The 23,265-nt window shown below is 43.5% G+C and overlaps 1 protein-coding gene across 3 annotated transcripts in view; it reads left to right on the forward strand.

Annotated features, from left to right (window-relative positions):
• Positions 1 to 23,265, forward strand: part of LOC126187919 (nephrin-like) — a 687,362-nt gene that overhangs the window by 556,315 nt on the left and 107,782 nt on the right. For all 3 annotated transcript variants that reach the window (XM_049929278.1, XM_049929279.1, XM_049929280.1), the window contains exon 5: positions 12,738 to 12,941. In XM_049929278.1, coding sequence (XP_049785235.1) covers positions 12,738 to 12,941 — 204 coding nt within the window. The remainder of the gene's footprint in view (positions 1 to 12,737; positions 12,942 to 23,265) is intronic.

A 23,265-nucleotide genomic window follows, 5' to 3' on the forward strand; every position in this document is an offset into this window, starting at 1 on the left:
ACTCCCTTCGAGATGTGCAGAGAATCACAGCTCGTGATCCGGAAAACCCAAGACTGTCCTCTGTGGCAGCTCTCCGTCGATTGGTCGAGCATTCACCTTACCTCTGCCGAACTGCCCAGACAGTCCTCTATGGTGGACATCCACCAAATGCCACGAAAATCTCTCCTCTCTTCCCTTCTCGACACTAGATCCACGTGGTGTCGCCAAAAATTGTCCACTCCAATGGCCAAGCTGCCCACGCAAATTGCTGCGCCAATAGTGTACTTATAACAAGGTGACAGAACTCCCGCCTTGCTCCAATGAGAAAGTCTGCCGTCAAAATCTATGCTCTCCCTCGCTGAACTTCGCGCCAGAGGAACGCGCATGCATTCCGCGCTTGTTGCAGACGAAGCACTCCTTCCTAGAGCAAATCATAAGGCTCAGCTCCCGTTTGTGGGTCACACAAATGAGGTGGACAGTACGCCTCCAGAACGTAGGCCGCTGCCATTTTTCAGCTGAGGCCAGGCCGCACTCGTGAGCCAATTTTATGGCGAGATGCTACCGCCTCCACTTACAAGCAAAGCGGTCACACTTTCGTAGAAGCCTAGATGCTTTCCTGGAAGAGCCTGTAGCTGTTTCTTTGACTTCTGCCGTCTTGGCCATGCTCGCTGCTTTCCTCACCGATAGATAAAAAAAAAACTAGTGGCACGACCATTATTGCTAGCGGCAAACAAACTCAGACATTCCCAAATGGTTCAAATGGCTCTGAGCACTATGGGACTCAACTGCTGTGGTCATAAGTCCCCTAGAACTTAGAACTACTTAAACCTAACGAACCTAAGGACATCACACACATCCATGCCCGAGGCAGGATTCGAACCTGCGACCGTAGCGGTCGTGCGTTTCCAGACTGTAGAGCCTTTAACCGCGCGCCCACTCCGGCCGGCCTCAGACATTCCCCCTCATACATACAATTACTCATCCTGATGGATTGATACTTAGTTCAGATGGTTGTAGTGCCTCTGCAGGGGCTACGTAATTAATTAGGGATGAAATATGGTGTCCCAAAGGGTCGCAAAACTTCAAGCCCACCTTCCCCTTCATTAATAGCCGCAGACATAAGGAAATAGAAAAACTGGCTCTAGCTATTAATAAGCAGAGAATGCATGTACCATATTGGAGGACAAACCTGTTTGGTCCCTTTCCTCCCTTTAAACCAACCAACCACTCTATCGTATGGTATTCAACAGCGAAGGATCTATTGTACTAACAATACAATTGGCACATTTTTAAGTGTTTTTAGAAACAATTTCTTTTTCTAAGGTATTATTTTTCCATTTTGGCTCAATAACTTTTTATATGACACAATCATACCAGCCTTCGGCCTTCAAAAGACATCTTCAGAGGGATCAAAACAGATTAAATTAAGATCTCAAAGAAGTGTAATTATTTTCACTAGATCTACCTGTTATCTTAGAGTGCATTTGGTCCATAACTATGAGAGTATTTGATGAACAAGTGTTTACGCATTATCAACTAAACATAAAATCAAACACACTAGTTCATCAAATGCCACTCATATGTATGACCCATATACATTGTAATACCGCGTTACTGAGCTCACAAGTAAATATTTTGAAAAACACTTATCTCTGTTCTTAATTTAAGCTTTTATGTTCTCTGTTCTTGCATCTGAAAATGGTCTTCTAAAGCCGAAAGTGATTGTTACTGTATCATAAAAAAGTGATTAAGTCAAAAATAAAAAATAATACCTTACAATAAGTCAGCCACCGTCTCCACAATGAAAATGTCGCTCTTTCCATTTCATTGTCGTCCCACATATGAAATCAATATAGAAATAGTTCTTCAGGTTTTATTTTAAATATTGACAATCAACAGTCTCTAAAATCCTACCACTTTTATTTAGATGCCGACAGGTATACAACTTACTTTCAAATGCAATAAAGGAACGATAATGGCCATATACCGATATCCTGCTATTGTTTGCAGCGTGGTAACAAACTCGAGTATCGACGACAATTTCAAGAATTTATCTGTACGTCTTACGCTAACCCGAAGTTCATCTTCTTCGACCAAGTTCAAGGGAACATTGTGTTGTTACCTACAGTACCGGTCACTGTCTCTTATGATGAAAAGAGATGTCGAATTTTGTCTCAGGCTAGCAAAACGTCACATTAAAGAAAGAATAAAAAAAGGAACGGAAATCGAAAAGCGAAAGCCGACAGCATAAGGAGTGGCTGGATGGCAGCTTCAAACTGCAAAATGTCTGTGAACATCACGTAGAGACAGGCAGATAAAAGTTAATGCAAAATATTTTTTTGATCATGACATTATGATTAGTACCAGAAATACAAATAACCGTAATAGGGAATAATTACGGTGTTTTGTGGTCTTCAGTCCGAAGACAGGTCTGATGCAGTTCTACTCCCTAGTCTACCCAGTGCATGTTCGAATAACTACGACAACCTGTATGCATTTGAACATGTTTACTTTATTCAACCCTTGATCACACTCTATGGCTTTAAACCCCCACATTTCCCGTCATCACCAAACAAACGATTCCTTCATACTTTAAGAAGTGTCTTATCAACCAATCCCTCCTTTTAGTCAAGTTGTGCCGTAACTGCTGTTTCCCTCAAATCGGTTCAGTATCACTTCATTAGCTACTCGATCTATCCATCTAATCGTCAGAATTTCTCTGCAGCAGCACATTTCAAAGCCTTCCATTCTCTTCTTGTCGGACTGCTTATCGGTCACGTTTCGCTTCCCCACAAGCCTACATAGCAGACAAATACATTCGGCAAAGATATCCTTACACTTAAGTTTATATTAGATGTTAACAAATTCCTCTTTCTCAGATATACTTTTCTGCTTATAGTTATTTTCCATTTTATACTTCTCTACTCAACCACCATCAGTTGCTTTACTTCCCAAATATCAAAACTGATCTACCAATTTTGGTGTCTCATTCTCTAGTCTAATTCCCTCAGCATCGTCTGAGTTAATTCGACTGCATCCTACCACCCTTGTTTTACTTGTGTTGACTTCCATCTTACAACCTCACCATTCAGTTCGGCTAAACGCTAATTGCATCTCTGGCGGGATTACCTTATCGTCCACAAACCTTAAAGAATTTGTTTATTCTCTCTGAACTTTAGTCCCCTTCTAAAATTACTCCTTCCTTTCCTTCACTCCTTGCTAACCACTGATTCCTTCTCACGTTCTTATGCTCTTACTACTGTAGTCTAGTTTTTGTTCAAATGATCTTGCGTTCCCCGTATTTTATTCTTGATACTTTCATAATTTCAAAGAGTGTATTCTCGCGAACATTGTCAAAAATTTTCTCTGAATCAAAAAATTCTGTAAACATGAATTCACTGTTTTTAACCTATATTCTAGAGGAAGCCGTATAGTCAGTAGGCCTATCGCCTCCTGTGTTCCCACATTTATCTGGAACCAAAACTTACCTTCCCCAAGGTCGACTTCAACTGATTTTCCATTCTTCTGTTAATAAACCATATACATATCTTGCAAAAACTCGATGCTATTCACCCCTGACAGCAACATCTTTCTGTGGAATCATTACAATTATAATTAAAGTTAAACTTTCAAACCGCTGTACAAATAGCACCTCTGAGCAGAGCGACGACTGAACGGAATATTATCGGAGAAGGGGGAAAACGTATGTCAGAAGAAAAATAAATAGTTACAAAATGTAGCAATAGATGCCACTGTAAGCATCATAATTTTATAGTGGTCGACTACAAGTGACAAATGAATCATATAACAATGCCTAAGGTTTACGTCTGACGTTAAACCATGTGTACTAAGTGTACCACTCAGTGTGCATGAGTGTACAGGTGTGATACTATTAGTTAAGTAACCTCATCCACCACAAGATCATGCTACATCGGATGAGAAAAATAGGTTTATAGTTGTCCCGAGGCCAAAAATCGCATAAAAAACATGTCAAAATCAAATTGGATTATTAATTTCCGCGTAAATGGCGCAAAACACGTCCAATAAGCTGTCCACCGTTTTTCTGCAACAAGTTAGTCTGGCCTATCCATAGATAACCCTCCGTTGTGATTGTACGAACGATACTACTTTTTGTATCGCAGAAGCATGCGTGCCACCTCTTCTTGGCAAGCGCCGTGAAGTGAATAATTTATCTGTCGTGTTATTATGTGTTCAGTCATTTGATACTGCTGGATATTGTATAAAAACGTAAGGTTATTATAAATTAGGATTATTTTCGTACAGCAGCCACTGTTGACACTACAGTTCATCTCTGTAGCTTCCATTATTACAACTCTGTACAGATACCATCGTCAATAACAAAACTTATAGCATTCCTTATAGACACACAAAACGGAAATATTGAAAGCAGACAGTAAAAAAACTGTTACACCTATGTTTACAATGCAAATTATGTGAGAAATGGTTTGTGAAATACTTACTCAGCCCTGCGTTTTGCAATGTCTCGGAGATTACAACCAATTTTGGCCTTTACAATTCCTACGTGAAATAATTTTTATTTTAACCAACAGATGACGTTACTACCAAATGGAGGCAGTTGCACAGGAGCCGTGGACAAAAAATGTCAGTGTATCAGCAAAAAAAACTCTGCATACAGTTTTTAAAACTAAAATTTGGTAATAAAAGAATAGTGATTACATCTTCGTATTTCTAATAGTAGTTAATGGGAAACGGTTTCTGAAATATTTGACCAGTCTTACTGCATCTTACAGTGTCTCGTTAATTCCAAGCTAACTTATTTCTGCCGGGAAGTTATTAGTTTGTAGGAGGCTTCTACCATTTCTGTAACCTTTATGAATTTAAAGTGCACACTCATTTATTTTCATTTCTACACTAGATACAACTGTGTCACTCCAGGAAGTCTAATCGTATCTCTTGACAGCACAAGCAGTGATACAGTTGTGAAGAAACTGAATTCATATCGGCAGGTCTTCAGACCTACGAGCGACCAGTCAGATTAAGTTTTCTATGGTTTCTAGAAACCAATTAAGACAAGTGCCGCAGTTGTTCCTTTTAAAAGACCAGTTCCATTCCCTACCCCGTCCTTCCCAAATCTGAGTACGTGCTCCGTCTCTGATAACTTCCTTGTCGAACGGCAGGATATTTAGCTTGAGTCCTTAAAACTTCCTGCCAGATTGAAACTTTATGCCAAACCGAGATTCGCGCACAGAATCTTGTTTTTGTGGCCAATGACCTTATCGGCTAAGTTCTCCATGTAGTCTCACAACTTGCTTCCACAGCTTTACTCCAGCTAATAGCACTCTCCTAGCTTCCAAACTTTCCAGAAGTTCTCCTGCACGCTTGTGGTACTGGCATTCCCGAATGAGACGGTATAGTAATGACTTAGACACTATCAGCGTAGTGTTTCCAGAATCAATCATTATGTTTTCAAGACAGCTTAGTGTATTTTTGATATAATTCTACATTATGATTAGCCATAACCTGATGGATTGTTTCTAGAATAATTGACACCGGAAAGGATCTTCTTTGTGGCTAACTCATTTATTCGCATTATCGTTTCTTCGAAGAGTGATAGTGTCGCAAGGTTCAAACTGTGAAGATTGTAAGGTAGGAGAGCTACTGGCGAAAATGAAGCTGTGAGGGCGAATCGCCAGTCGTGACTGGATGGCTCTGTCGGTACGAGCATTGCCTGTGAAAAACAAGGATCCGGGTTCGAGACCCTTCCGGCACACAAATCTACTAGGAAGATCAAAACAGCACACACTGAGGTGTAGAGAGAATGAATCACTCTTAAATCTCCCTTTCTACGTTCCTTCATTCGCATCCTTATCTCTGATTTTCCCGAACGTTCGTTAAGCAAAGCGCTCAGTTTGCACTACATATCTCTGCCAAACGGCTTCGAGATATAAACTTTTGGCTGGCAGTAGGGCTGCCCGGGAGAACAGTGCGATAAGTCACATGGCTCACCTGCTAGGGAAAGGGCATGTCGATTTCAGTTGACTGAAGCTGGAGTTACGCATCACGAGCTAAACAGTTATTTGTAGAGGTAGTACACACAGGGAATGTGAGAAGAATGATGAGACTGATATTTTTATCTGCCAAAGTTTTTTTTTTTTTTCAGGCAACGTATTGACCCCTTCAAAGTAGTTCCCTTCAGCAGTTATACACCAGCGGGGCCGTTGTTTCTAGTGTTGGCAGCAGCGCTGAAAGGCTTCAACTAGAGTCAAAAGTGACGTTTTGAAGACATTTTTCAATTTCGGGAAAGGAAGAAGGTCACAAGGACTCAGGTCAGGTGAACAGGAGGCTGTGCAATAACAGAAATGCCTTTCAAGCTCAAAAATTCTGGGTTGGAAATGATCGTATGACTTGGGGCGTGGTTATGATGCAGCATTCACTTATCTGTAACGTCCGATCTGACACGATTCACTCTTTTCATGAGTCTTTCAAGGACATCTTCGTAATACTCTTGGTTGACCGTTTGTCCTGGAGGAACAATACCCCTACTGTCAAAAAAGCAAATCGGTATTGTTTTGATTTGTGATTTGCTCATTCGAACTTTCTTCGGTCGAAGAGATGTCTAAGTGTGCCACTCCTCACTTTGGCACATTCCCTCGGAATCGAATTCAGAAATCCAGGATTCATCACCTGTATTACACAACTGAAACATTCATGGTCATTGGCAATCCTCTCAAGAAGATCGACGCACACGTCTTTTCTGCTCAGTAGTGAGGTTTTTCGGCACTGTTTTGGCAGAAACCTTTCGCATGTACAAAACTTTGGTCAATATATAATGTATGGTGGAAGTGCTTAACAGGTCACCCATCATCCTTGTTATTAAACGTCGATCTGATCTCACAAAAGCAAGCGCAAATGCGATGTTATCGTCTGTTTTTGAAACTGAAGGCCTTCCTGAGCGATGTTCTTCTTCAACGTGTACTCGGCCTTCCAAAAATGAGTTGTGCCAGCGAAAACTTTGGCGCTCTCAAAAATCACTTGATGGCTGCGTGGAGCTGAAACTCGGATTGAGCAACTGGAAGGGATGAACACAGCGGTCTATACAAGCAGAACAGCACAGCGTTTCCAGATCGCTCACAGTGTTGTCGGTATATGAGGAAAATTAAATTTAGAATCGTGGAAAGCAAAGTTTTATTCCCACAACAGATTCAAGAATAAAACATACATGAGTTACTTGCAAAACCTTAGAATAATTCTGTTATGGCGATTGTGTATTCTAAATTATCTCCTGCATTAATCAATGAGTTAGTTAAATTGCAATTATTAGCCAAATAATAATTACTGAACCAAAATTCTGTTTAATCGGATAATGGGACTTAGCAATTGTCAGACACGTAATTGGCGGTTACGTTGAATAAATAAGCCCTTTCGATCCTGACTAATTTTCTTTCAGGTACCCGTTGACCAACTGAATATGATAATTAACCAACACATGATATTAGAGAACGTGGTAATGAGATTATACTTCTTATACTGAGATACGTCACCGTATCCGTAAGGCCGGTCTTTGGAAAGATGCTTGCAACATTACTACAAGAATTATTAGAAAGTATTCCCACAATTGCGAAAAAAATCGGATGTCCATCTGACTATCATATTGGATAATGGTTAGGTTCCCTCTTCATAGCTGAAGCAGTGCTATGAGCTGATGATAGGATATTTGGGCGACAATATTGCGTTTTCCTGGTAAATCCCGTCCTTCCACGTGTACTTGACAGCACGTGCCACGCCTGTGGCTCGCATACATTTTTTTATGAATGTAATGGTTACTTGTCACAAAACTCCAATTGCAAATGATACCAGGGGAAGCGACAGTTACTAACAGCTTCCAATAAAATGCTCACCTTCTGCACAATAATTGTCTCGATTTCAGCATCCCTTGGCGTGTGTGTTTCGACATTTGTTGAAGTAAATTATAGAGAGGGCACTAAAAGGAGAGCACTACACAATACAATACGTGGAATGTATACGTCGAAAAAGCACTCTTGTCTCAAATAAGCAATAAGATATTTGACTGTCGTGTCATCACCTCAGCGAGTCACGATGCCGATCTACGATGAAAAGAGGTGAACGATATGATGAAGAGTTAGGGCACCCACTATTAAACGTTACTGGATGGAATGTCATTGTTGTTGACATGAGTCAGTAATAGCGTCCTACTAGTGAGTGAATTGTGGAGGGCAGAATGGGGGAGGGGGGTATTAGTCGATCCTGCACGATTCATTTAAGAGGATCTAGTCCAGTGAACAAATTTACTAAGCTACAAAACTAAATTTATTTGCCCAAAAGTGATGAAAATGGGAAGTGTTACACCATGAAGCAACAGTATGGTATAAATCAATCTTTATAGAAATGTCATTACATAAGAAATACAAAATTATTGAACTCTCTTTTCCTTCGGAACTGATGCCCATTATCAACATCAGCATGAAGTGTGCCACATACGGACAAGAATATACTTTTGTATACATTGTCGGAGAGCACAAATGGCCTTCAAATATCAATTTGAGAATAACATACCATCCCTAAAATGTATCGTCAGTTTATGAAGATTGCTGGCTGATGTGAAAGTATACATCTTCCCATTGCACGCCAGACATGTTACATGGCTGACGAATCAAGGGGATCAAGAATCCATACATTCCTCAAAACACTTGTGTTGTGATTGTTTTGCAGCCTGGTCACGAAGAGTGAGACATTAATGTTTAAAATCCTTGCAAAAGTAGCCGAGCGTTCTGCCTCCCATCAACAGTTACGAAATACGTCCTGCTGTCATCTTCTCAACCAGCTCCCTGCGTCATGATATCAGGAATTGGAGACACATCTCTCGAGAATCGCTGCTTCCCATTATCCTTCACCACGTCGTCTATGGAAATGTGAGCGTGGATCTGAGAGCTACAAACAAAAGCGAAATTCTCGCTGAACATCATAGAATGACAATGTCCCCAGATCACTCTTGTACCCTAGCACCTCAGGAGACTGACAGTGGAAGGCCCCACACAGTCTGCTTGCCTGACATGTAGGAGGAATGTGCTGTGTTCTGTGGAAAAAAAAAAAAAAAACCTGGGACGCATTTGCGACGATTAGTAGCAGCAGAAGGCGTGTCTCACTATCTTATCTAGGGAGATACTTCATAAACAGTCTCTGCAGCCATATCATCTACAGCATGTTCAGGCCCTAAGACCTCAGGATCGACTTGGCCGACTGCAGTTCTGTCAGTGGCTGTTGCATAAGTAAGCCACAGATCCAATGTTCACATCCAAGATTTTATGTATTGATGAGGCAGGGTTCTCAAGAGATGGTACTATGAATTTCCATAATGAGCATGTATAAGCAGATGTAAACCCCAAGCAATTCAGGAAGCAGGGCATCAATACCAGTTCTCAATAAATGTATGGGCAGGCGTACTTGGTGACAGATTATCAGACCGTAAGTGCTACCACAAAGGTTAACTGGCGTGCATTATCTGGGCTTTCTCTTTAATCTTCCCATTGCACGCCAGACATGTTACATGGCTGACGAATCAAGGGGATCAAGAATCCATACATTCCTCAAAACACTTGTGTTGTGATTGTTTTGCAGCCTGGTCACGAAGAGTCACCCTTGCTGGAGGGTGTGCCATTGCAGCAAAAATATAACTGTGGTTTACGCATGATGTGGCACCAGCACACTTTCATCACAATGTGTCCGAAAATCTCACACAGACATTTCAGGACCATGGGATTGGTCAGGAAATGGGGGAAGGGAGGCCGCACATCTCGGCCTGCTAGTACACCAGACGTCAACACTGTAGACTTCTGGTTATGGGGACATTTGAAGGAACTGGTCTACGCCACGCCAATTAGCAATGTGTGCACACTACAGGGTCGAGTCCTCAGTATATGTCAGCAAGTACAGATCAGCAACCAGGTATACTTCAAAGAGTGCATCATTCCCCATGCTGGAGAGCAGATGGATGCATTATCATGAACGGATGCCACGTTGAACACCTTTTGTAAACACGCGTTTATCGCATAAAGTGTGCATTTCTGTACCTATTTTTACTGGACTTAGAAAGTATGCATTTCCCGACACATGTTTATTGTACTTATTTTTCTTGTTTGTATTCGACACTTGTTTTGGACACCCTGTATATTGTCAGACAAGAGTGGATCACCTCACAGCTCATCAAGCCGTTTCTTGGAAGGGGGGGGGGGGGGGCAGCCGTACAGTGGTCAGTGGTATTATGGGCAGACAAACACGTGAACTACAATTTGAACCCAGGAAAAACTTACAAAAATGAATAAGAAAATGTGCATTTGGCCGCGCAGTGAACCTGCACACATTCGGGTCACCAGCTAGGACATGTGGGCAACCGCACTGATCCACAATGATCCTACACATGTCAAGAAAGCAGCAGGTTACGAACTCTCCAACTACTGAGCGAGGAGACGGGGGTGGGGGGTGAATGTTGGTCACACTCTGCAAATACTTGGCAGAGGTACGACGACATGTAGGCGAATGTTTTGGGCGTACTGTGAGCTTCCAGTATATGGCATCAAATTCAAGTATGGTTTGTGGGTGATCACGGAAAAGATAGACGATAGCCTGGCCTATGAACCACGTGACAGCATAGTGTTTAGCTGGGGGACATGAGACGTGTGTGGGGAAAGCAGGAGATCGGTGCGGACTACTGCTTATGTGGTGCCGATGTGCCGAGGTAGCACGGCAATATACGTTTTGTGAAGAACCAGTCGCTGCGTTTCGTAATGGATGTAAGGCAGTGATTCTTGGTGTCTTTGCATAGACAACTTACGCAAAGTGACGATGCAACCAGACTGATACTGTGTAGTCATTGGGCAATATACAGGGTGTTTCAAAAATGACCGGTATATTTGAAACGGCAATAAAAACTAAACGAGCAGCGATAGAAATACACCGTTTGTTGCAATATGCTTGGGACAACAGTACATTTTCAGGCGGACGAACTTTCGAAATTACCGTAGTTACAATTTTCAACAACAGATGGCGCTGCAAGTGATGTGAAAGATATAGAAGACAACGCAGTCTGTGGGTCGCCATTCTGTACGTCGTCTTTCTGCTGTAAGCGTGTGCTGTTCACAACGTGCAAGTGTGCTGTAGACAACATGGTTTATTCCTTAGAACAGAGGATTTTTCTGGTGTTGGAATTCCACCGCCTAGAACACAGTGTTGTTGCAACAAGACGAAGTTTTCAACGGAGGTTTAATGTAACCAAAGGACCAAAAAGCGATACAATAAAGGATCTGTTTGAAAAATTTCAACGGAGTGGGAACGTGACGGATGAACGTGCTGGAAAGGTAGGGCGACCGCGTACGGCAACCACAGAGGGCAACGTGCAGCTAGTGCAGCAGGTGATCCAACAGCGGCCTCGGGTTTCCGTTCGCCGTGTTGCAGCTGCGGTCCAAATGACGCCAACGTCCACGTATCGTCTCATGCGCCAGAGTTTACACCTCTATCCATACAAAATTCAAACGCGGCAACCCCTCAGCGCCGCTACCATTGCTGCAAGAGAGACATTCGCTAACGATATAGTGCACAGGATTGATGACGGCGACCAGCATTTGGTTTACTGACGAAGCTTATTTTTACCTGGACGGCTTCGTCAATAAACAGGACTGGCGCATATGGGGAACCGAAAAGCCACATGTTGCAGTCCCATCGCCCCTGCATCCTCAAAAAGTACTGGTTCAGGGCCGCCATTTCTTCCAAAGGAATCATTGGCCCATTTTTCAGATCCGAAACGATTACTGCATCACGCTATCTGGACATTCTTCGTGAATTTGTGGCGGTACAAACTGCCTTAGACGACACTGCGAACACCTCGTGGTTTACGCAAGATGGTGCCCGGCCACATCGCACGGCCTACGTCTTTAATTTCCTGAATGAATATTTCGATGATCGTGTGATTGCTTTGGGCTATCCGAAACATACAGGAGGCGGCATGGATTGGCCTCCCTATTCGCCAGACTTGAACCCCCGTGACTTCTTTCTGTGGGGACACTTGAAAGACCAGGTGTACCGCCAGAATCCAGAAACAATTGAACAGCTGAAGTAGTACATCTCATCTGCATGTGAAGCCATTCCGCCAGACACGTTGTCAAAGGTTTCGGGTAATTTCATTCAGAGACTACGCCATATTATTGCTACGCATGGTGGATATGTGGAAAATATCGTACTATAGAGTTTCCCAGACCGCAGCGCCATCTGTTGTTGAAAATTGTAACTACTGTAATTTCGAAAGTTTGTCTGCCTGAAAATGTACTGTTGTCCCAAGCATATTGCAACAAACGGTGTATTTCTATCGCTGCTCGTTTAGTTTTTATTGCCGTTTCAAATATACCGGTCATTTTTGGAACACCCTGTACATTGTGTGAAGAACCAGACGTTGCGTTTCGTAGTGGATATAAGGCGGTGATCATCGGTGTCTTTGCATAGACAATTTACTCAAAGTGGCGATACAGCCAGACTGATACGGTGTAGTCGTTGTGTTCTTGGGAACTTGTCTACTCAACTACGGATGCTGACGTTTGAGGTGAGTCGCCGTGTTTGTGTGGTGCCTATAACCGAGCAGTAGTCAGCAGCCAGTGTGTCAACACTTAGCGCCAGCTGACTGACGTCAGATGCCAAGTAATTTTAATCGGACTATAGCAGTACTGGATGTCTGATGTCGCTGTTTCCCAGACGGATTCCCGTGCTCACAGGCCGCCCTCCGCCGCGGGTGACGTGGTGGCAGGACAACGCGCTGCTGGACGACCAATGGGAGGCGCTGCCAGGCCGGCGCGTGCGCAACACCCTGCATCTGCGCAAGCTGGCGCGCCACCAGCTGCACGCCGTGCTCACGTGCCAGGCAGCCTCCAGCCCGCTGGCCGCGCCCCTGTCTGGAGCCGTCACCCTGGACCTCAACCGTGAGTACCTTCGTCCACAGCTTGTCATACTAAGTTCATTTTGTTAGGAAACTAAGCAGTTTATTAAAATAAAAACGCCCTAGCTCACGATTTTATGTGTGTCCCCGAGACGAAAAGGCGGATATCACTTATCATTATACACACTGTAAGGGTTTACATATGTACTACGTTAATTTGAAGTCAACACCTTTCAAACTGCGGTTATTGGTGGCCACAAGTTGGCTTTGGCTGTCAGAGCAACTCCTCGGTTTGGAGAAGGACGCCAGGAGCGCAGGGACACATTTCTAGGAGGTAGCTGGCGGTTAGGAACACTCCGGTAATGACACGCTATTAGACGTAGAGAGTTCCCTCAGAGCTCGCTGATAAGACAGGCAAAAGTTTTGCACGAATGGGACAGAAATCGTTAGATATGATATAGTTGTATAGACAAACAAATGATTACAATTTCAGAAGAGAACGATTTATGCAAGAGAAAGATCTTCACAACCTGAGCACTCCAATAGTGCATGTGTTCACCAGTGGCCCTTATGCAAGCTATTATTCGGCTTAGCAGTGATTGGCAGTGTTGCTTGATGGCCTCCGGCCAAATTCTGTTCAACTGGAGCATAAGATTGTTTAGGTAGAAATCCGACGACCTTGTTGTCCAAGGTAGGGTTTGACAAGCACGCAGACAAGCAGTAGAAACTCTCTCCTTGTATGGGCGGCTATTGCCTTGTTGAAAAGTAAGATGGCTTTCCATGAAGGGCAACAAAACGTACCACTGTGCTGTAAGGCTGCCGCCGATGTCAACCAAAGGGGTTCTACTGTGAGAGGAAATGGTATCACAGTCCATCACTCCCACTTTCAGGACCATATGACAGGCGACTTCTGGGGCGCCGCCAGAAATGTCTTGGGCCTGATTTCCCATTGACTGGAGTGGAGTTGTCTACAGTAATAACTCCCGCTTCGAAATGCGCTCCAGTGACCATCGAAGTGGCACTTGGTGACACCCCAGACAGTGGAGGGATGCCAAACCGACTGTTACTCGCCGTAGGGAGTGATGGTTTGGCGAGCCATTTCATTTTGTAGCAGGACCAGTTTGGCTGTCTTCCTTGCCATCCTTAACTCACAGCTATACATCGATGATATCTACACATCGTTTTCTTGCCCTCTATAGCAAGCCATTCTTTACTTACATTTCAGCAAGATAATGACCGCTCGCACAAGGCGAGAATGTCTATTATTTGTCTTCGTGCTTACCAAACCCTACCTTGGCCAGCAAGTTCTTAAGATATCTCACCATTTGAAAATGTCTGGGGCATTATGGACAGTGTCCTCCAACTAGCTCGGGATTATCACGATGTAATGCTCCATCTGGACAGAATTTGACCGTATATGCGTCAGAAGGACATCCAACAAATCTGTCAATCAATGTCAAGCCGAATTTGTGTATGCGTAAGGATCAGAGGTGGACCATTGCTCTTTAGACTTGGCTGAATTTGGGAATCTTTTACTCTTGAGTAAATCTTCCAATTTTTCTGGAATTCTAATAATTTTTTGTTCGTACTTGTACGTTGCATTTGCCAATTTCGGTTTCATTCGGAAAAATCCTTCGTGATGCGTCTTTTTTTTTGCCTTGAAGTGTAACTCTGACAGTCCTCTGCTTTTCTGCTAGAACAGGGTTTCTAGGTAGCTTTGTCACTCAGCTTCACTTTTGTCGATGTACTGGTGCAGGCAACAAGCAGCGTCTGTGTCCATGTGTCCATCACACGGGTCCTGCTATGAAATTTAAAGGCTCGCCAGACCGTCTCTCAGTATGGCGTGCGGCAGTCGGGTTAGAATCCCTCCGTTGTCTGGGGCGTCTCCAGACGTCTTCGATGGTCTTAGGAACTCATTTCGTTTTGCTTGCAGTTTTGCAGTTTGACGGAAACACGCTCACATGGTGGGTAAGAATCGAAATGATTATAGAGATCAGACTTATGGGACAAAATTATTTCCGTGACCGAGAAGGTAATTGGTTTTTATCGACAATGTGAGGAACTACTTCAAAAGAACTTGCTCACTGTCCAAAGGGACGGCTGCCATTCCCTGTATATGCTCTACATGTCACATGCTGATGGCTGGGACCAATACCATGCAGCTGAGGCAAGATCCATTGGTTTGTTTTAATCGACTAATGCTTCCAATCGTGTCTCCCCTTGTATACTGTATGTCACATCTGTTCTAACCCGCTATCCACGCTGTAGTGTAGTGTTCTCGAGCAGTATAGTCCCTCCACTGCTAAGTCATCCTTTCTCCTAACTCGCAGTTACTTGGTGTACCTATTACATCTCTATTTTGTCATTATATGTCAGTTTAATGTTTAATATGTTTATGTTGAACGTTATTTTAAATACACAAAGTGGCCAAAATTCGTCGGAAGTCACTGTGAAACGAGTCGGTCGTCGTTTACTGAAGTCTAATCGTAGAAACAGCTTCCTGACACCAGACGTTCATATCGCTGTACCGTGAATTGCATCTTCTGACCCTATGGAGGTGACGTCACCTTCTTGCAGTCATACTGTGTGGTAGTTTATGCGTGTCACATCTAAGATCTGGTCTACACACTGTTGGCCAAGGAATCCTGATTTATTGCGTTGTCTCTGACAGGTTAGCACCGATGCGTCTTGTACAGATTACTCGTCCGAAGTCGGTTAACTTAACACAGGTTGCTTTGTTCACTAGACTCCTGTATACAATCGACTGCTCACATCTCGCTATAAAACACATCTAGCCACAATATTCTGGCGGCGTAAAGGGTACATCCTCATAAGGCAGAACACTTGCCGTGGCGTTTGATCGCTCATTTTGTCTGCAGTTTATTTCTCTCTGTTCTCCTACAGTTCATTTACTGGTATCACACGGTGCTGTAGCCCTAACGTAAAAGATGCAGCAACGTCTTTCCCTGTTGTATATGATATCAGATAGTAGTAGATTTTACCAGTCGAAGAATCTGTTATCCACTTTGGCCGTTACGCACCTGATTCCTCTCTTGCGCTATTCCTGTGGCATAATTCTATTTCAGAAATATTCCGTAGCTTAAGCCATGTTCTGCATCTCAACTGACAGTACTGATAAAGCACATTCTTTAGTGTGCTTTATTTTCCCAAGCAAGCAGTGTTTTCTTTCTGTCGAACATAACATTAGCATATATGAGTTTTCAGCCACCTTTAGTGAACTCGAAAATAATTTTGACTGAATGAGACGAAAAATAAATGCATTTGTTAACATACTGTTTTGTAAACATTGTTCGTTTTATTCAACCTTTTGAACACTGTATCGATATCAACTGTTAAATGGTTTTCATGACGAACTGACTTCACGGGGCCATTATACTTGACAATGGTAGCCTGTAAAGAGGTTGGCGATAATTTTTGGCACTTAGACACAGAGTTGTTTAGATGCGATACTTTTATATCGTTATTATGACGCATTTCGCCGTCAGCCATTATCAGACCTAGCCTTGTTGTATAATTTGGTATGTCTTAATAATTATCATGATTACCATTTTCTACGATATCGTACTTAGAGTGCACCGTGTATATATAACGCGTCATATTATGGATGCTGCATGAGGAAAGAACTGAAGGACCCACACTCGCAGGAAGAAACAAAATGAAACTTCAGTGATTACAATATTGAGTTAAATTTACAAAGAAATTTACATTATGAGCCGACTTCTCAGTATGAGTTGCACCCTCTCTCGTTTCGATACTTGCACTGATCCGGTTGGGAAGACTGCCATAAAGTCATCGTATACTCTCCTGAGGCAAACTGACCCACAAGTGTTTAACCTGGTCATTGGTATCCTGAGTAACAGCACTGGAGCGTAGCTCACGTTCAAAAAATGGTTCAAATGGCTCTGAGCACTATGGAACCTAACATCTTAACATCTATGGTCATCAGTCCCCTAGAACTTAGAACTACTTAAACCTAACTAACCTAAGGAAATACCACAACACCCAGTCATCACGAGGCAGAGAAAATCCCTGACCCCGCCGGGAATCGAACCCGGGAACCCGGGTGCGGGAAGGAGAACGCTACCGTAGTAGCTCACGTCTCAGCAGGACCCACATAATTATGTTCTATCCGAGAGAGCGAGAGAGATCATGGGATCTTGCTGGTCACGGGAATACGTCTTCAAAGTTCAGAATGACACGTCCCATGTCTGAACGAGCATTGTCCTGTTGGAAAACGGGTCCACGACACTGTAGCATGAGTAGTCACGGTGTACGTGACAAACCATTCTGCGGTCAGAGTTCATCCAATCACTGCCAGCCGTGATCTGGAGTTACATACGATGGCTTCCAACACCACTACTCTAAGAATAACACTGCTGTGCTTCTCCGAAACACTGGAAGAATGGAACCTCTGGCAAGGTCGCCGCATACCCGCCGCCGATGTCCATTCGCAGTAGTGCAGAAGCGCGTTTCATCGCTGAACACAATGCGACGCCATTCAGCAATAGTTCATAGTTCGTGATGATGGCAACTCTCCAAACGCAGCCATTTAGCTCGTAGTGTTAACACCAGCCTACACATAGATAATAATTTCCTAGACCAATTGCGGCTATTGTCAGACCAACAGTGGTGCGAAATGACACATAATTTTTCAGGTAGTTTACATGTTCTCGAATGGGATGGTTGGAGCGGATGTGAAAGGGTTACGATGTGCTTGGTGCAAAGTACGGCGACCCATACAACGGTCAGACGTGTTCGACCGGAACGCTGAGTACGCTTGCACCTCATGTTCTCATGTAGTACAGAAGAGAGGTACTGTTACATCCGAATCCCACACAAATCTGGATGAAGACCGACAACGAAGGGGGGGGGGGGAGCGCCTTTAATACTATGTTAGCTGCTGACAACGCTCTCACACGAGATCGTGGCATCTCTATATCCTTCCATCTGAGGCTGTTCACGTTACTGATATAACCTACCAGGCCTGGTGGAAACATTAGACTAAAAAAACTAGCGCAATCTGGTGGTCGTTCTTTCTGTCACTGATAATTGCAACTCTAATTATTTACCTTTCTTCCCATAGCATGTACATGCACCAAATTACATTGAAATCCGACCATGTCTTCTGAGTACTTCATTTTGATGTTACGCAGTAAAAGCAACAAACGTAAGTTACTGCTTATGTACCCTTTAATAAGCATCCAATATAAAATATGAAGTGAAAATATTGTATACACAAGGGTCATTACAAACGTCCTGCACAATAAGATAAAACTGAAGAAAATAATTTATTTTACAAAATACCTTTACAGGCCTTCAATATTATCTTCACTCTTGCTTATGACAGCTTCCGAAAGCTCTGGCAAGCTCTACGTTCCGGATAGGGCACCTTAATTGCTGAGCTGTCTGATTAGTCGTTTCACCTCACTGGAAGCTTCGGCAATTATATTACAACGTTTCCCACATAATTGTTCTTTCAGTTTGGGAAGCAGCTCGAAGTGTTATGGGTTCATATCAGGACTAGGCGATGAAAGGGGAAGTATTTCCCATACATATTTGTCGAGCGTTTCTCTCACTTGTAGGATAGTATGCGATCTTATATTATCGTGAAAAATGAGGACACCAGCTGGAACCAGTGAGGTCTTCTTTGACGAATTTTCGGGCGCATAACGTTTTGCAGAAACAGCTCGTAGTACGCGTCTGTTATAGATCTCCTCTGGCGCAATCCATTTGCATCTATGACTCCATTCATGTCATGCGCAAAAATCATCGTCAGTTTCACTTTTGGTTGTTGGCGGTAGAATGTTTTCGGCCGTGGAGTGTCGGAACGTATCCATTGTGATGACTGAGACTTCAGTTCTCACTCACAAACTCGTATAGAGGCTTCATGAAATGCAACAATCCTATTCAGGAACTGTTCTCCTTCTGCTCGATAACTTCGTAGCAATTTTTCTGCGACTCCTCTATGACCGTGCTCTTCAGTCAGTTCATGCGGAACCCATGTGGCAGAAACATTTCTCATCTTTAACTTTTCAGTTATGATACTGTAAACTGAAGTGACAGACATTCTGGTATCATGTGGTATTACCTCTCTCAAAAAGTCATTAACAGTAACCTGAGAGGTTTAGTCTGTTGCAGTTAATGGCATTCCACTTACCGGGTTGTCTTCAATGCTTACTCAACCTACACGGAAACAAGCAGACAACCTCGATACTGTGCTACAATCCATTACAGTATTCACACACATCTCTCTCATAACATTGTAAATTTCCGTTGCGTTCTTTCCACGTAGGAATTCGATTTTGATGTGGGAACGGTGGTCATTACGTGTTATCCTACCTGCCTCGATTTCAACTTCCATTTTAAAACTAAATTCTCCACGAAACAACCACGAGAACAAGCAAAAACGTATACGAGAGTCACACATAAGTTCTGCTCACAACTGGCATGAATTGCAACTTGATGACGCCACCCTTCGAAATGACCTTGGTCATTTGATGATCGCAAATTAAAGTGTGACCTACAATGAAGGAAAGAAGGGCAAAACCCGGTAGGAGTTTTGCGACATAAAAGAAAGTTGGTAGTCGTGTTTCTACATCTCAAAGATGTTGTCTACTGAAATTCCGCGTCAGTCGCATAAGAGTGGCGCTAGTAACGCTACTATGAGGATGCGAATCAAGTTGGCTTTAAATACTGGCTGTAACTGGCTTGAGAGTTTGTTACGTTTGAGACTGGGAATAGTGGGTTGTTGTTGTCAGGAATGTCTTTTTGGCGGCAGAGACGTCATTATAAATACTTCACTTAGTTTAAACGAGGCACTGTAATAGGGCTAAGAAAAGCTGGAAGTTCCTCCTGCGATATTGCAGAAAGACTTGGCAGGAATGTAGCCACTGTACATACTTACTGGTAGCGGTGGTCACGAGAATGTACGGTCGCAAGAAGACCGGGCTCCAGACGGTGAAGTGGCGCTACCAAGGGGGAGGACCGTTGTGTTTGGTGTATGGCACTGGCGCATTGTGCTGCAACTGCAGCAGCAATTTGGACAGCAGTTGTCACCACGGTGACACATCGAACTGTTGGAGACTGGTTACTTCTAGGGCAGCTCAGAGCTAGACGCCCTTTAGTAAGCATTCTGCAGAACCCTAACCACTGCCTATTGCGACTTCAGTGGTGTTGTTTACATAGTTCCACGTAGTCAGCGCGTACACAACTTTCCCACTAGAGCGCGCCCCGCTAAGCACAACAGCGCAGGCGCAGCGCTCGTCCATCTCCGCACTACGAGATGGCGCTGCGTTAGAGACAGACCAAATGCTGCTTCCGCCGATCCACGTATTAATATGTAACGCAGCCAATGAGATTGCTGCCAATGTAGAACCTTTTCTCCTCACGGATCACACTCGCGCAGTGATACCTGACGCGCGAGGTATTATAATGAGTGTACAGACCTCCGATTAGTCAGTCTGCATTAGTCTGTACCAGTTTGCATTAGTCTGTACCAGTCTATAGTCAAGTTTCAGTCTGCACCTAATAAGATTATCATATTCCTGTACATAGCTATGAAGATAAACGTATTGACACTTTGTATCAGAGATATGTGAGAGTAAGATTAATGTACCAAGACCAAAGGAACTTCAGATTGTCAATTGTAAATAGCATCCAGAATCAAGTTAAGTAATTTTATGCTTTTTATTATTTTAATAAATATGTGTGAAAATTAATCAAGTTCTGTTTAAAGTTGGTCACCATCAATCTGCTATTCTAAGCATGCAAGTGGCATTTCTATCATCTGACCTAATGGAAGAAGATAAACACACCACGATAAGACCACGAGACATATTGCTGACACTCGCCTACTACGTTAGAGTGACAAGTCAAATAATCTGATGGTGTGTGTACCGAAGGTCTTAAAGTATGCACACCACAAGTGGTTTCAAGCGAGAGTTTATTGGAGGGCAGGGTGGAGGTCTGTTGTGTTTTGTGATGAAAGCTGGTCATGTTTCGGTGTCAGTGATGACCAGTGTTGGTTAGAAGGAGGCCAGTTGATGGCCTGCAGCAAGCCTGTCCTCGTGCTAGACACTCTGAACCTACACCTTGAGCTATGGTCTGAGATGCGATTTCGTACGACAGCAGGATCATTCTCGTGGTTATTCCGCGCACTCTTTCTGCAAAATTGTACGTCAATCTGGTGATTCATCCTGTTGCGCTGTCAGGAACAGCAGTCCAAGAGGTATTTTTCAATAGGACAACGCTCGTATGCATATCGCTGTTGTAACCCAACAACCTCTGCAGAGTGTCGACATGTTGCTTCGGCCTGCTAGACCAGCAGATGTCTCACCAATCGAGCATATTTGGAACATCACCGGATGATATCTCCAACGTCGTCTTCAAACAGCACTAACCGTCCATGTACTGACCGTCCAGATGCGACAGGGATGGAATTCCATCCCACAAACTGACATCTCGCAGTTGTACAACACATCGCATGCACGTTTATATGCTTGCATCCAACATTCTGATGGCTACACCGGCTATTAATGCACCAGTATTTCACATTTGCAATGACTTATCTCGCACCTACATTAAACTGTAAACCTTCAACGTTAATCACTTAAACGTATTCCCGAAATTTCATAACTCAACATTAATTATTCTGTGATGTTGCGATTTCTTCCGTCAGTGTATTTTCAAAACTCTAGCTTCTAGCTGGTTAATAAACGGAAAAGGGAGAGCGACAGGAGCACGCTGGAGAAAATTTTAAATAGCAGGGCAGTGGCTCGTGGACCGAACGGAAATTACCCGCGGGCTGGTGGCCATAAATCAGCGGTGGCTGTCTTGCGCCATGGCGAGAGCAGAGCCGGTCACAGTGGCACGGCCGGGCCGCGCCACGGCTGCGCGCCTTTAATACGCGGCCGGCGGTAAACCAGATAATTTATTACCACCGGTCGGCGCAATTTCGATGCTTACTTGGCGAAACCTGTTAATGAATAGATAATACGGCGTTCAGCGGTCACTGCATCGACTGTTCGTTGTACCATAACGGCGTTGTAGCTTGCTGTGTGCCCTTAGGTGCTTCGGAGTAGCGTAAAAACTTTCTCGTCGTTTAAAGTCAACAGCAGATATACACGTCCTGTACTTTGTGATCACTTCTGTCGACCGTCATCGTTCTGGCTGTTATCTATCAAGTGGTTTTATTCCGGAGACTGCGTTCTTGCACAGGTTTGTGTATTTGATATGGACTGCAAATCTAAATGGCAGACTCATTTCTATTATGTGAATTGAATGTGGAGGGGGAAAAAGGAAAGGCACTTATGGTATCAGCTACATCTGGACTTTATACAGAATCAGCGACGTGTAGTGGAAATGTGTGCTGGACAGGTAATTGAACCCGGCACCTCCTGCTTGCCAGGCAACTACGTTAACCACTGCGCCACCCAGACATAGTGTTTATCGGAAAAGTGCGGACTATCCCGGCATGCTCCTTAGCCAACACTCACTCCCACACAGTGCCACCAATCCATAGCCCACGTCCATTTCCTCCATGCTCGCTACTTTGAGGTTCCCTCTGGAGGTCGAAAGCAAATCTGCGTCCGCACTGAAGTTTCTTTTATTGCTCCTCGAGACGAATCAGTTGTATGATTGTGTGGTGTCTGTTCTTTTGGACATGTCAGACTTTATGTGGACTGCGGTTAATGGCAATGTGTATGAGTGTGAAGTCAGTCGGGGAGCATGCCGACATACTCTGGTGATATGCGATAAACACTGTGTCTTAAAGAGCAGAAACCACGCGTTTATATAAATTTTCTTTGTTACTAGCTGACAAACCAGCCATTTCCCAGGTATTCATTTTATAATTTTTTTAAATCATAAACGAAAGCAAAAAAATAAAAAAAATGAACTGTGTATGTACGAGGGCAATTCAATAAGTAATGCAAAAAATTTTTTTTCTGAAACAGGGGTTGTTTTATTCAGCATTGAAATACACCAGGTTATTCCCCAATCTTTTAGGTACACAACACTATTTTTCAACGTAATCTCCATTGAATGCTACGGCCTTACGCCACCTTGAAATGAGGGCCTGTATGCCTGCACGGTACCATTCCACTGGTCGATGTCGGAGCCAACGTCGTACTGCATCAATAACTTCTTCATCATCCGCGTAGTGCCTCCCACGGATTGCGTCCTTCATTGGGCCAAACATATGGAAATCCGACGGTGCGAGATCGGGGCTGTAGGGTGCATGAGGAAGAACAGTCCACTGAAGTTTTGTGAGCTCCTCTCGGGTGCGAAGACTTGTGTGAGGTATTGCGTTGTCATGAAGAAGGAGAAGTTCGTTCAGATTTATGTGC

Source organism: Schistocerca cancellata, chromosome 5 (assembly GCF_023864275.1).
Source record: "Schistocerca cancellata isolate TAMUIC-IGC-003103 chromosome 5, iqSchCanc2.1, whole genome shotgun sequence".
Classification (NCBI taxonomy): domain Eukaryota; kingdom Metazoa; phylum Arthropoda; class Insecta; order Orthoptera; family Acrididae; genus Schistocerca; species Schistocerca cancellata.